The following is a 15,681-nucleotide window of genomic DNA, read 5'->3' on the forward strand; positions in this document are numbered from 1 at the left end:
TCAAAGGCTAACTGAATTTAATACATAACAGTGATAATATAACAAAAAGGTGCGGCCTGGCGTGGTGCGCTCCCAGCAGCGCTAACGGTCCGGAGCCAGAAGCTGTTTCGGACCCAAGGACCCCGCCGACACCCCCCAGGTGGCCGCAACAACCGAGTCTGTGAAAGAAGGAACCATTATGTGAGTCCACACTCTACACACAGAACACTTAAAGGTGTACAAACAGCAAACACTTCCTGGCTTGATTACTGATCAGCTTCCCAACCTGCAGGCATGGAACCTCCCGTTCACAAAACTCCACTGCAGTGGAAGCTGATACATGACTAACAAACAGCTCAATACAATAAGGTGTGAGGGACACCACATTTACTGACTGTATAACTGTTAGTCACAAAATCTAACGTACCTCAGGAAGTGTGCTGACGAGCGTGAGACCTCACCCCCTCCTCTTTCACAGACTGTGCATCAAACCTGGACGTTCTCAGCATCCGCTGCTGATGAGATGGCTCCCGAGACGACGATCTCACCCGTCTGGTCACAAGGTCGAGTCTCTGGCAAATACACACTGTGCACTCCAGTCTTAAATGCCAACATGTTCCAATCCATCCAGATGCACTACAGCTGTGAGTCCTGACGAGTCGCAGGTGATCAGGGTGAGGTCCTGACAGCCTCAGCAACACAGCCACTCAGTCCCAAACGCACGCCACCTGGGAGGAAAACCAAAAAACAGAAACAAACCGGCAGCCAGGCCCCCCCAGCCATATAACAGAGACAACAATGACTATATGTGATTCATATCTGCCTTTAATAAATGTGTAATACAGGCAGGACCTCAGTAGCAAAATGCTGCCTCACCCAAACTGTCATTCATTTTCACAGTTGGCAAAAAACGCTTTTTGTTTCACATCTTACTCCAGAATAAGAACTTTACTATTATATTTTGAAATGCTACAAGACAAATTATTTTATCAATGTTCTTTTCTCCCAGTTGCATTTAGTTGATAAAATTAACAGAAAAACATGCTACCAGCATATCCATTTTCTTTTCCCTTTTAATGATGCACAAACTGCAATATTACATGTACTTTGACAGATATCTACATTTATTACTGCAAAGATTGCATTCTGCACAGCTCATGTGTGATAATCTATAAAGAAAACACATTCTGCAGTACAGTATAACACTTTAGAATCACATCATAGACAAAATGTTAGAACACAAATACAAAATATAGAACAAGACATGTGAGGATGAATAGAAATATTGTCAATATTAACTCACTTTCACAACATAAAAACACAGAATTTAATCTGTAAAAGTGACTGTCCAGAATCTTTAAATAAAAACATGTTATATTTGTTTCAGATAAAGCATTTAAAAACATATACAGTTCAGGGGACACAGGAGGATGTCGTATAGGTTTAAACTATGAAAAAAACAACAACAACAACACATTTGTAAGGTTACAATACTTAATCATCAGTTATAAGTGGAACAGAGGAGGATTTTCAGCCCGAAGCCACGTGGGAGGCCTGAGCCTAGAAATGAATATTTATGAGTGCAATGGTAAGAATATTTCCTGAGGTGAAAGATGAAATGTTCCATCTTTCACCTCAGGAAATATTCTTACCATTGCACAAATAATAAAAAAAAAAAATTCATTATTTGTTTTATATAACACCAAAAACAATCCTGGCGATATAGTCCGTACCTGATACCGTGCATTGACTTCTTTGTGTACAGACCGCCGGCGAAAAATCGCGACAGAAATCTGTCGAGCTCTTAATCCGACAGTGGTTCTATTTCACCTACAGACGTTCCATGAATACTTCAAAAGCCTCCAGACGGTTTATGGCGCACTGGATTTGTGTTTTTTGAGATCCAAGAATGAGCACTGTCACCAAAACAAACCCTGCCATGTTTGTTTGTAAGCTAAGCGCCATCGCCGCTAGTGTGAGCGTGCGCAGTGGTCACAGCATGCAATAGCACAAAATGTATAGAGCCAAAATTGCATGCTGAAAGAACCAAATAGCACAGTAAATGGAACACAATGGCAAATGGTACGAATGATCCATAGCACGTGACAAACAAACCACCAATCAAATGACAAGGATCTGTTTATTTGAAATTATTATGGTGGGTAATTTGTGTTTTAAATGAAGTTTTCCGTATCCACACTGTTCTATAAACATTCAAAAAAGTGTTTATGGGTGAAATTTCCAAAACGATGGCTGCTGTGTAAACGTAGCAGCTTCTTTAATGTGTTTCTAATTTTTTTTTAACTTGCATCCCTGCACGTATCCTCGTCATTCACTCTTCGTCCTTGCCCTTCTCAAACCCTTTCTCCAACCCTGTTGCCATGGTGACACCCTCGTAGCAGTGCTCCGTGCCAGGCTCGGGTGAGTGGCCCGCTGGCATGCAGTCGTAACTTTTGCCCACCGAGTTCATGCGCTTGCGGTTGCGCGCTCCCGGCTGGTAGAGCTGCATGGCCGGGCGGTCCTGCACGACAGCAAGAGAGCAGAGACATGGGAGAGACAAGCAGCACGCCACTGTTTCAGCAACATGGACACACACAGGGCTGGATCCAGAGTGAAAATCTGACAGATGCATTTTTGCCCAATGATAAAATAAAAATCGTACGCGTCTTGTTAGTCAATAATCTTCATTCTTTTATTCGTGTGCAACATACACTGTCACACTTCTTTTAATATATTTATTATACTTCATGGATCATAGTGAACGCTTCTTATTTGTATAAATATGATGTCCTAAAAAAAAAAAAAAAAGCACTATAACAAAAATTGACTGTAAACAGGATCAAATTTATTGCCAAAATCTTTCAATTATACCTGAATCTATATATGATTTTTTTTTCAGTTGATAAAATCAATAAAAATATGACTGCATATATTCTTAATAATACTGAGATACAGACAGTTCACAGAAGACATTTTCCATTGATACCAATCAAAATTAGAAACAGTCCAGCAGGTAACAATATTCATGTCCATGACATATCACAGCTGTGATATGTGTACAATTGTGGTGTATCTGTTTTAGTATATTTAGATTTAGTTGTGATTTGGCACTTTATAAGCCGATTAAATTGAAATTGAACATTTTATTGAGTCAAAGTAAATAAATATGAAATTGGTCACTGGATCCTTAAACTCTGGACATAATAAACTCTACATGGTGGATCCTTGATCTCTGGACATAAACAGGAATAAACAAAATCTGTAGTTTTTGTCAAAAGCATTTCCTTTCAGACATTATTGGCATGAATGTCTTTCCATATATCTGAGCTGATTCTTACAGCTGCTGTGCTTCACTTCAGGAATATGTAAAGAAAATACAGCACGTTTCATTTTGGGACGAAAAAACGTTTTAGTCGATTGTAGTTTCTTGTCTGTATTACAACGTTTGGAAAGATGTGTCATTTTATTTAAAGCGGCAATTCATTTTGAAGTTATTCCGACCGGTGTCAGCGTTTCGAGCTGTGTGAACGGAACGGAGGACGATTCTTGTTTCTTGACAGCAACAAGACAAGAGTCCCAGTTAGTGACTTTAATACACACAAAAGTGACTCATGATATTTTAATGGCTTTGCGAGGGGTTAAGAAGCGGACTTACCCCTTCTGAAGAGCAGCGAATCAAAGAGCCACGAGTCATTGAATCGAAGCATTGCTTCAATGGTTCACTGCTTCAAAGTGGAGTCGCGCTGCAGAAACGGTTGATTACAGACCAAACCCTGAATATTCGACTTTATTTGTACGTCCGTATGACTCTGAAACTTGGAAAAAAATTTGACTGCAACTGCATCGGTCCAAACCAGTCTGGATCCGGGCCTGACACACCCCAACAGATGTCCACAATGTCAATGATCCCACATTCAGTCAAAGTTCAGGACCCATTAAAATAAATAAAACTTCTCCATATTGCAATTTATACAAATAAATACTAGAACAAAGTTCTGTAGTAGTGTAGTATCTTCCAAAGATAACCGCTAAGGTCAGCCTTAAGTTAATCTCATAAAGATAACCACTAAAGTCAGCCTCACGTTAATCTTGTAAAGATAACCGCTAAGGTCAGCCTTATGTTAATCACGCAAAGATAACCACTAAAGTCAGCCTTAGGTTAATCTCATAAGTGCAATCACTAAATCAGCCTAATGTGTCTGGCTGCAGAACATTAAGAAGGAGTTGCACTTTGTGACCACCACTAATATTAACCCTTATTCAAACCTAAACATAACCGACATAACTGCTGTTCCAGTTGCTCTTAATATTCTTTGCATATGTTTAACTGTATGTTTTGTCATTAACTGGCACTGGGGAGGAGCTGGAGTATTTCCTCATGAGGCCGGCAGCACTCATGCACACCCTAACCACACCCATTTCTCAACCCATCTGTTACTCCAGTGACACATACTTTCACAACAGCTGCATTTTGGCAGACAGGCGGGTGCTTCCAGTCAGTGGTGCAACCTAATCCAGAAACCTGTCAGGGTTTGAAGCACAGATACGCTAGATCGGGCTGAGCCTGCCCCTGAGCGGATCGCGGCCCCGCCATCTTGAAAGGTTGAACCGCTGCAGCTGTCAGTGGAAAATGCATGCTCTGCACTGGTAACCACTGTCGATCAGATTTATCGTAACTGCATAAAGTGGGGCTACTGACAATAGAAAACTCATGTGAACAGTCCTCTTCTCTTTTTTCTCTGTGCTTTGACAGTGAAAGTGATTACAAATGCACAGCGTGCATTTTCCACTGACAGCAGTGGTTCATCCTTCCAAGACGGGCGGGCCGCGATCCGCTCGAGGTAGGCCTTTTCTACAGGTCTTGCCTATCTAGTGTATCTGTGGTTTGAAGAGCTTTAAATTCAGATTCTGTTTGTTTTTTTTTAATCACAGTACACAACTTTGAGTCACAGCTTGACTCATTTCTTCTTTACGTGTTGTATCCAAAGCTTTTGTTGCCATTCACCTGGTGGTGGGTGGATGTAATTGCAACTGGATCATGATTGATTTTAGAATAAATTCTGAAATATGGCAGTGAAACGTAGCAGTTGAATTCATGGAAACTCGGACAGCAGACCTGGAGGCGGGTCTATCATCTAGTCACTCCCATCAGACAACAATCTGACACCAATGAACACCCAGAGTGAGTCCACCTGAGACACAGAGGACCAGCTGATGCCCCCCTCCCCTCCCCTCCTCCTCCTCATGCTCACCTTCTCGCTCACCTTGTTTCGGAGGCGTTCCTTCCGGTTACCCAGGTCTTCGCGGTCCTCCTTAACCAGTTTGTCTGTGCTGTCGGGGCAGTAATTGTAGCTGTGGTGATGCCCATCTTTTTTGGCGCGGTCCTGGCAGTAGCCCTTCCCCCACTTGGTCTCATCTTTGCGGCGCATGAACTTGTCGAAATCATAATGGTGCCGCTGGCGTTTCCTGTCCTCATCTTTCCCGCGGTGATCCTTGTCTCGTTGTCTACGGCCGTGCTGCTCTCTCTGCTCCTTGTCACTCTCAGGCTGACCTCTACTGGCCAGAATGGGCATTGCAGGGACACAAAATGGAGATTTAATTGGATTCAGTTACTTTTCACATCATGGATTAGAGATTAGAGATATGTAGATTAGAAATAGAGATTAGATAGATTTTAGATGTCAAGAAATAATTTAACTTTGTTTTAGAACTGAATATATAGGTCTGCATTCATGTTTTCTAATTTTTTTGTGAATTAAACATTATAGAGGAGACTTTTCTAAGGTTACAGATGAAGCAGTGCTTCATCAATATTTCACTATCCCCACCCACAAATATCACAAAAATCACGTTTTTAGTTTTTTTCTTCCTGATACATAGAAATTTCAATTCAGTTTATCTTATTTGTACAGTGCCAATCACAATAACACTGCCTCAAGGTGCTTCACACAGGTAAGTTGTAACCTTACTAACTAACCCCCTCAGTAAGCACTCAAGTGACAGTGGCAAGGAAAACCTCCTTCTGGTGTTACTGAGGAAGAAACCTCAAGCAGACCAGACTCAGAGGGGTGACCCACTGCTTGGGCCATTCTAACAATTACAAGGTTTTTACAAGGGGGGGGGGGGGGGGCAGAAAAAAAAACAGAGTCTGTTATTGACATAAAAATGGTCCATCTTGGTGCTTAGTCTCTGTTTCCAGGTCTTGAATTGGTAGGGCATCCTGATGTCAGTCCTGCGCATCCTGCGCCCTAGGGAGCAGGGCCAGTGTCCATTAAAGGTCTGAGCAGAAGAGCAAAAGAGCAGATTCAGTCGGTTTACAAATAACTACACCTAAGGCATTAATTGACCAGCAGGAAGTCTACAAAGAAGCAGAGATTATGAAGGTGGTTGCTGACAGCGAGCCCTCTGCTTCACTAACAGACCCAGAATTTAGATGGAGTGAGAATGAGACCTCTTCCACTGTTAATAATATGTATTAAAAGGAGAGGAAACATAATAACCCATAACATGCCCCTGTTTTGTTTGTTGTTGTTTTTTCTGGGTAACAGCAACTTTTTTCAATTGCTGAAAATGAGAAGAAGCTTATGCAGCCGACTGTAGAGAAAAGAGAAAGGAAGAAAGAAAAAAACAAAACAAAAAACCACAGCAGCATCTTTTCTTCAGAGTGGATTTGTGTGTGTGTGTGTGTGTGTGTGTGTGTGTGTGTGTGTGTGTGTGTGTGTGTGTGTGTGTGTGTGTGTGTGTGTGTGTGTGTGTGTGTGTGCACAGCCCCTCTGAACTCTTTTCTTCTAAGAATCCCTGAATGCTGTGATGTCACTTCAGCACTCTTCAGATAATAATAAAAACTCTCCTGCTACAGCACACTGGACACACACTATGTTCTTGCTGAGGGCGAATGCTTTTTATCACCGTACATAATAAGATAATTCTTAGCTGTTTACTGCTGTCATAGAAACAGATCTGTGTTGGGAGATTTATCCCATGCTTTATGTACCCACCGTGAAGAATGCAGATCTTGTTACTGACCGCTGCTCTGCATGAATCTATTTCTAGCAGTTTTCTATATGAGACAGATGCACAAAGAGCCTCACAGTGATATGTCACAGTCACACGTTCATGCAAGCTCTCACAGAGATGTCAGTGTGCTGCCATGCAACGAGGTTTAGCTACGTGCTAGAAATGAGCAGTCCTCTACATTTCTCAACCCGCATTTTCCTGTGTGGCTGTGGCTTGAACATATAACCTCTGAAGTTCTAGATTATCACTTCCCCACAAGGGTTTCCCACAAACTGAACACCAAAGTTTGGTCTTGAAAAGGGGAAGCCCATCTCATGAGCATTTGCGGTGAAAGTTAACATTTTGATGACTCTTACTTCTCTTTCTGCTCCTTTGTCTTCATTTGTCCACCAGATTTCTCCCATTTGCCTCTGTCCATATCGCTGATGTCACTTTTGTCCTTCGTTCGGTCTGAGTCCATGTCGTCATCCCTGTCGCTCTTCTTCAGGAGCTGTGCAGAATGTAACAGACTCTGTGATGGTGCTGTGCCAGCATCCACACCAAACAGTTTGCTGTGCCTCAAGAAAGTTTATCTTAATTTGAATCTCTTTTTCAGACTGTTCCTGCAGAAAATAACAGACTCTGTAATAATGCTGTGGCAGCATCCACAACAAACACTTTACCTTGCCTCAAGAAATTTTACCTTGACCTGCTGTTCATGAATGCATGGGTGCGTCCAACTCTATTTTAACAGATCACAGGCAAAATGGCACAGAGACTTCATTCAACCACTTCCTGAAACAAGAGTGTCACCTCTTGTTTCAATCCCCGTTATAGTTGATGTTTGATTCACAGCCAATCCTAAAGACTGGAGAAGGTCACATGACTTTTCAAACCAAAACATCCCACTAAATGCTCATAGATGTTAAAAGAACACTCCTATCAGCCTGAAACATTTAACACATAGTAAGAATGTGCAAGAACCAGGCCGACACGGCAAAAATGGTCATACAATCCGAATGCAGTCGGGAAGGAAAGAGGCGTGGTCAGCTGTGTCAGAACACAGCCAGACTGCCTTGTGCACACCTGCAGGATGCAGCCCAAACGTATTTCAGACAACAGTCAGATAACACAGACTGCTGTCAGATGCCACCAATGTTGGAACTGTCACTCACTCACTCACCCACCCAATCAAATCTTCGCTCGTCCTCACATTCCCAGCACTAAACTGACTTCTCATCAGGAAGAGGGTGCACTGGCAGGATGGAGTGCACATGTGTATGTGCAAACAAGTGATCCAACCAGCATGCGAGTGTGTGGTCAGATGAAATGGTCACTCAGCTTCACACGTGTGTTGATAATGACTGAACGAGCCACGGAACAATTTTCTAGCACTAAAACAGTTCATCCATATCAGGGGTGGGCAACTTGTTCCAGAAAGGGCCAAGAGGATGCAGGTTTGTCTTTGTAGCCACTGACTCCTCCAGGTGATTTCACTGATTAACTGATTCCATCTGCTCAAAGTGATATTAATCAGTGAAATCACCTGGTGGAGTCAGTGGCTACAAAGAAAACCTGCACCCTCTTGGCCCTTTCTGGAACAAGTTGCTCACGCCTGATCCATATGAATAAAGGTGTTGTTTTCGCTCAAGATTTGAAGAATTTTCTGAAAATGCATTTCATTTTTTCAGTTTTAGAGTGAAATCATTTACCTATATATACAGTCATCAAAAGAAATATTCGTCACATATTTTGAAAGCTGAGATTTTTATAGTAACATTTTGATATTCAACACATGGGCATTATAGGAGAAAAAGTACATTAAAAAGGGAAGTTACCTAAAGTATAAGAAAAAATAATCAAGAAAATTCTGTTGGACATTAGAAGGTTAATTTTAATCTCTTCTTTGGACAGGTTCTAGTGGCCAGTCTGCTCTGTGTCAGCCTGATCCCGTCAGATCGCAGGAGCTAAGCAGTGTGGGGCCTGATTAATACCTGGATGGGAGACCTGTTTGGAACACCAGGGGCTGTGTGTGTTTCTTCAGGTAAAACTCGAGTTGCATCAGGAAGCGCATCTGGAGAGAAGGTGAACCGCGCACATTTGTGTGTGTGTCTGATCCACGTACAGAGCGCCTGTGCATGCGTGAGGTGATCAGAAACAGCAGAGTTTTGAAAAAAAAAGACAGAGAGAGAGACAGCGCTATCTCTCTCTCTCTCTCTTTCTCCCTCTGTCTCGTACCTGCGTATTTTGGGTGTACAGACAGTGATTAGAGTTTTGGTATTTGAGAAATATTTGGTGTGTTTGCAGTGTGTATTATTTTGGTGGCGCATTTAGCATGTGTGGTTAGTGTGGTCATTTTTTTTAATTTTTTTTTGTAAAAATGAAGCATCTTATGAATGTTGAATAAGCGCTTCAATTTTTTATTTTTTTTTTATTTGGAGCAAGACGGAGTGCACAGCGTGTTGTCAGAGTCTGAACCAGACAGTGAGGATTCTGACGATGAAGGAGATGTTCCCTCTTTTGTTCTGGACGAGGAACCACAGCAGGTGGATCCACCGACGTGCGCACAGATCTCCACAGTGGGTCGGATCACGTGCTTCTGTTTGCAGCTGAACTCTGTCCTTGCTCCGAGTCCTAGAACTCAGAGATGCAGACACACACTGCTCCAGCAGTGGCTCCAGGTGCATTTTGTTTAAGCGTTGAGATCAATGTTAGCTTCAGTTTTGTTTTGATCCTCTTTTCGTTCCTTTTGCGCTCTTGATTCGCAGGCTATTCGGTGATAAAGCTGGTTCCTCCACCTTTTCTCAACGATTTGTGACTTTTTCACTTTTTTCCCTTCATTCAGGAATCCTCGTATGCCATGTGACCGGGCTGTAAGACTCTGTGAAGATACTGCAGCAGCATCCAGACCAAACAGTTTGCTGTCCCTCATGAAAGATTACCTTAATTTTAATCTCTTTTTCAGACAGTTTCTTCTGCTTTTCAGCCTCTTTTCGTTTGCGCCTCTCCTCCTCTCGTCTCTTTCTCTTCTCCTCCTCTCTTTGTCGCTTCTTTTCCAGCTCCCTCCTCCTCCTCTCCTCTCGTTTCTCCTCCCTTATTCTCTGTTTGGAGAAAAAAAATTCCACACTTCTAAAAACAGTGCAAGAAGTTTTTTTTTTTTTTTTTTTTTTAGCTGAAGCATATTTCTTCGGTTTTACCTGTTTTTCAATTTTCTTATTCTTGATGTACTCCAACAGTGGCGTTCTGCGTTTGGCTGCAACCAATCAACAGACGGAGAAAATGAGGTGAAGCAATGAGTCATTAATTTTGTACAGCTATTACTGAATATATTTAAATATCAGAGGTCTGCCCTGCATGACCGACTGCACCTATCAGCTCTCTGGTTTTGGCTTCGATCTCCCCCAGCAGAGTCTCAGGGTTGGCCATAGACTTCTCCTCATCACAGCAGTAATTCTCCAGGAAGCGCTTGTACTCTGGGTCTGAAAAAAGTGTGCAAAAAAGTGTGCACTAACCAATTGTTAAATACGCACTAAGAGAATACAGTCACCTTTTTGATAAGTCAAGGCCAATAAACCTTTCCTCACCAGCAGAGGCCCCTCAGCTGGTGGTTACCATGACCGTACCCCAAACCCAGTCCGTGCAAGAACTGAACAGTGCAGCAGCCAAAGTTAGTCATTATTTAAGTAAACAAAAAAAGTGAGTCAAAGAAATTGAAACTGAGATGTTCTTGGTGGGGGGGGGGAGGTACAGACCACTTGATGGTTGAGGCTCAAGTCATACAGCAAGTTGCCTATAAACCAAAAGGTTACTGGACTGATCCCTAATACTGCCTGGGCCAAGCAGGTTGTTTGTTCTAAAACAGAGTACTTTTCACCATCTATCATGCTCAGTTACCACATTATAAGGTAACATATGTCATAGAACCCAGTGGACATCAATCTTGTTTGATTATTACTTTGGAGACCAAACATTCATCACAGTCAAAACTATTCCATTTATTACTCAGATTAGCTCAACCAATAATTTGCATCACATTTGACCAAAATTGTCACCATTTTTGCTGTTTTTACTCAGTAACATTCAGTCATAGTTAGTCCATACCTTTTGGAATCTTTATGATCAGACAGATAATAATACAATAACATGCTTTTGAAGGGCGGTATGTATTTTCAAGAGGCCCGATGTCCATCCCGTCGCCCGCAATGACAGCTATTCGCCCGAGTTAGACGGAGGGACTCAGAAGATGCATACCACACGACAACAGCATGTTATTTGAATTATTATCACTTTTTACTGAGATACACAACACGTAACGCATACATAAAAAGTTGGCTCACTTAACTTTTGTTGTGTCGGCTGGCGTGCGCGCTGCTCTCCAAATTCGGCAGTGGGTCCTCATCAGGCTGCTTTAGCTGCTGTTCATTGTTGTACTATCCATGAGAAAATTGTCCCGAATATCCACATTGGGACCAAGACACACTTCTCGCCTTTTCATCTTTTCCTCTGCGGACAGTTTTTTTCCCCTCTGCGGACAGTTCTTGGGCTGCGCGCGCTATGACGTCATTTGTTTACGCACAGCGGGTGGGTATAGTCAGATAGCGTCGACGTAAATCTACGATACCGGCCTAGCAACGCCCCGGTAAAGTGATAATAATGTGGTATACTTTTCAACATGATTAGAAGATGTTTAGATTTTGACCCCTGTGTAATTCTTCACTGACACCTACCAGGCATGAGCTACCTCCCTGGGATGGCCACCATACATTTTTGTGTTGGCCATGATACACCGAGACTGGATTATAAATGTCATTTAGTCCTCTTATGTGGTACAGATTAGGACAAAATTGTCTTCAGGCTCAAGGACGATAACTTCTGTGTGACACTGAACTCCAAACTTAGTCCCAACCCAACAAAAATCAAAGCGGGCTGCTGTAATGAAGACCTTAAAGAAAATTCAGATTTTTTTTCCATTTTTTTTATCAGTGCATAATTTATGGTTTAAATTATATGAAGTGCATTAAACATGAGAACGTGAATTGACTGGCAGTTTTAAGCAAATCAAATTAAACACATTGCTTTCACGAAAATAACCAAACTAAACTAATTTAACACCTAATTAACACATTTAAGTTGAGTTTAACAGTTTAAGCCTCCAGCGGCTGTAACCATCTCAGATGTTTCGCAGTTTCTTCTTTATGGTCTTGTTATTATTTTTACTTTCTAAATGATCATTATGTCACCACAATGAAAAGAGAGAATTGTTGAACCAACACAATAAATTACATAATGGGTTTTACATTATACTTATATTTATAAAGCATAGAATAAATAACTGGCAATTGATTTTTATTTACTTTTCTTGTATTGTTGCAACTCGTTTGTTGAGCTGCACGTCATGCCTCTGTTACACCAGAATATGTTTGTGTCTTCAGTACCTTCTTCAATGCTCCCAGCTTTGGCATCTTTCTTTTTCAGCTTCTTCTTGGAGATTTTCTGGAATGGAGCAAACTCGACCACTGCTGGGTACTCGAGTCCTGAGTCAGTGTTGAGAAAACAGTTTTATTACTCACCAAACTGCTAATCAAATCATTAAAAAAGCTCCCAAACTACGTTTTCCCCCATAAAGGTCTATGTAGCAAAAACACTGTCACTTCTTTAAATTTTCTTGCCTTCAGTGCATGGAATTTCTGCACAGCAACAAAATAAAACCAATCAACATGAAATCAACCCGGACTGACTGCTGTTCTGTGTCCATTCTCTGCACCAGGAAAGGCATGTTTTTCCTCTCCTTTTAAATATGAGCAGTTCTCTGAAATTTAAAGTGATATATCAGTGACACAAACTGAACTGCCTGATTTTGGAATTACCTTTGTTGTCGATGAAGACGTAACCATCAAACCTGTCCCTAAACAGCAGGATGTCATCAGGATTCTTAAAACTGATGTAAGCTCTGCAGAAGAGATGAGGGTACAGACTGCGGAAAGATGGAGAGGTTACAAACTGGCATAAAAAGAAAAGCATTGGCTTATCTGGTGGCTGTTTATCAAATGTGCGTTACCTTTGATCGGCTGGAAAAAACTCAAAATAGTCATAAGCTGGGAGCGGACTGAGCTGCTCCTCCAGCTGCTCCTTAGACAGGTTTGGTGGAAGTCGTCGTATCACCACCTGAAAACAAACAAGCAGTCACATTTACATGACAACAAAGTCATGTTGTTTTCAAACACCAAATCCAACCTTCAAATCCTGCCACAAATCACTTTACAGGGAATTCAAATAGAATTTGTTAAAAAATACAAATATCTTGGAATTTGGATTGACAATACACTTTCATTTGCACATTATATTAATCTGCTTGTAAATTGACTCAGAATCAGGTTGGGTTTCTTTTTTCAAAATCTGACTTGTTTGTCGCCCTGCGACAGACTGCCGTCCTGTCCTGGGTGTAACCCGCCTCGCGCTCTATGGCTGCTGGGATAGGCTCCACCCCGTGTCCCTTAATTGGACTAAACGGTAGAAGATGAATGAAATGAATGAATGACTTGTTTGTCCTTTGAAGCCCGGGGGAGGCTTGTTGCCGCCACTTTTATGCCAATGTTGGACTATGGCGGTGCATTGTACATGCACTCATCAGCTCAGAGTTTGAGAGCTCTTGATATTGTCTATCATGGAGCTCTGAGGTTTATCATTGGCTTCAGAGCTCTTACACATCACTGTGTTATTTATGCTTGTGTTGGTTGGTCCTCCTTGGCATTTCGCAGGCTTTGGCATCTGTATTTACTCATTCATAAATGTTTACTTGGTCAGCTTCCTGATTACTTACGAATGTATATTTCTCAGAAATGTATTGGTTCCTATCATCTTCGTTCTGCCGACCGTTTTTATTGTCAGTTCCAAAGGTCCGGTCGGAGCTGGGAAAGAAGGGCTTTCAGTTTGCTACAGCCTCTGCATGGAACCTTTTACAGAATGACCTAAAACTGAGGGAGCTGGTCTCCTTAGAATCTTTTAAAGGACTTTTAAATGATAGAGATGCTGGCACATTGACATGAAGTTGTTTTAACTGATTTTTTTTAATTATATTGTAAGAATGTGTTGTTTCTGAACTTTCATACTGAAACTTTTTAATTGGTTGGTAATTGTTTATTCTGTATGTGTAGTGGAATGTTGAAATTGACATGTAACCTTGCTGTCTGTCTTGGCCAGGATGCTCTTGCAAAAGAGATTTTTAATCTCAATGAGACTCTTTTCCTGGTTAAATAAAGGTTTAATAATAATAATAATTTATGGATAGTTTACATTTGTCTGCACAGAGAACATTTCTACATTTGGCTTTCACACTTCATCTGCTGATATTGCCAGATCTTCCAGGAAGACTTATTCAAGACAAACAGAAGAAGGTATTCACAGAGCGCATGAATCCACCAAGGCCAAAAGACCAACTTTCATTTGCATTTACCATCAAGCCTTATCTCCAAAGAATTTATCAAAATGCTAGTCAAGATCCATTTCTGAATTTTTGAGTTCAATGTTGCAATACAGTGTCTTTAATATTCTTCTGGGTCCCAGATCCAGAATATGTTCCAGACTGCGCTCCAATGATCCTGCTGTCTAGAGAATTAGCCCCTGGTCACACCAAAATTGGCAAATTAGTCCAAGGTGAGAAGACAGGCAAAGGGCGATTCAAATTACCCTTGATGACTGACAAGTAAAGACAGAGTCACCTGGTGGTGGCGGTGGGGGGACTGACTGTGTTTGTCTAATTTATATTGCTTTTATTATATGTATATGTTGCCATAAAAGGAAAAAAATGGCAGTAGACACTGTCACAGACATATATATGTGTGTATAAGAATAATTATTCCTTGATCCGAGAAACAGCTCTCAATGAAATTTTGTGAAAATCTGTTTAAAGATGTTTTAGCATCAGTGTGCTAATGACTGTTTCTTGACAAGCCATAGCTTGTTGACTCCTGTGAGTTGCTAAATAAATAAAAGGATTACACCAAAAACCACTGGCAGAAATCACCCTAGGAACTAGAACTGTCACTGCTACTGTGAAAACACCAGTGGCCTTGTGAGAAGATTTCACGTGCCTGATCTGGCCCGCGAGCGCCAGTTTGACAATCACGAAGGTTAAACCGACAACAGCCAAAGCATCAGTGGAAAGCAAACAAGCTGCTGTCCAAGTCCAGCTGAGGAGGAGCAGGTTTCGGAGACGTGCGGATCGTGTCGCTGTCCGCGGTGCTGAAAACTCCTCGTCCTCCCGCGCGCACCCACCTTCGTAAAAACCTCCTTTTTGTCGTCTTTGTGTTTGAGGCTTGCAGCAGCGTTGTCGTGCTCCCTCGGCACGTCTCGGAACTGGATCTCCACCACGCTTTTCTCCTTCCCCGCCGTCATCTGCTCCTTTTCAGACCTCATTTCTCGCCATCTTCCTTCTCTCTCGAGGCATGTGCTCGCGAGAGGAAGGAAATATCGCGAGATAGTCGCTGTTTGAAGGGGCGGAGCTCTTCTGTGACTCCAGCTCGTTGCAGACTCGGGTTTTAGGGGTCTTTTGTTTTATGTTTTTGTGCTGCAGTTTTCCGCGCTGGGCTCGTGGGCTTCACAGTGCACGTGTCCGTGCAGGACGTCGTGCGTGGGCAGGAGTGGCTGTGTGGCTTCCTGAGTGGCTGTGGACATCAGCGCGGTGTGGAACTACAGACCACGTGGAAA

At 42.0% G+C, this 15,681-nt stretch overlaps 1 protein-coding gene across 2 annotated transcripts; it reads right to left on the minus strand.

Annotated features, from left to right (window-relative positions):
* Positions 1–2,263: 2,263 nt before the first annotated feature.
* upf3a (UPF3A regulator of nonsense mediated mRNA decay) lies at positions 2,264–15,432 on the minus strand. 2 transcript variants are annotated; one of them, XM_034186710.1, is made up of 10 exons: positions 15,250–15,432; positions 13,034–13,140; positions 12,843–12,949; positions 12,411–12,509; positions 10,344–10,454; positions 10,173–10,228; positions 9,918–10,076; positions 7,353–7,486; positions 5,232–5,532; positions 2,264–2,500 (listed from the first exon to the last, which is right to left on the minus strand). In XM_034186710.1, the coding sequence occupies exons 1-10, from the start codon at positions 15,388–15,390 to the stop codon at positions 2,312–2,314; spliced, it is 1,404 nt and encodes a 467-aa protein (XP_034042601.1). In that variant the 5' UTR covers positions 15,391–15,432; the 3' UTR covers positions 2,264–2,311. The 2 variants fall into 2 exon arrangements, with proteins under 2 accessions (XP_034042601.1, XP_034042602.1); XM_034186711.1 differs by having other exon boundaries at positions 5,244–5,532; positions 15,250–15,431.
* Positions 15,433–15,681: the final 249 nt, after the last annotated feature.

This window comes from Thalassophryne amazonica, chromosome 14 (assembly GCF_902500255.1).
Source record: "Thalassophryne amazonica chromosome 14, fThaAma1.1, whole genome shotgun sequence".
NCBI classification, from domain to species: Eukaryota; Metazoa; Chordata; class Actinopteri; order Batrachoidiformes; family Batrachoididae; genus Thalassophryne; species Thalassophryne amazonica.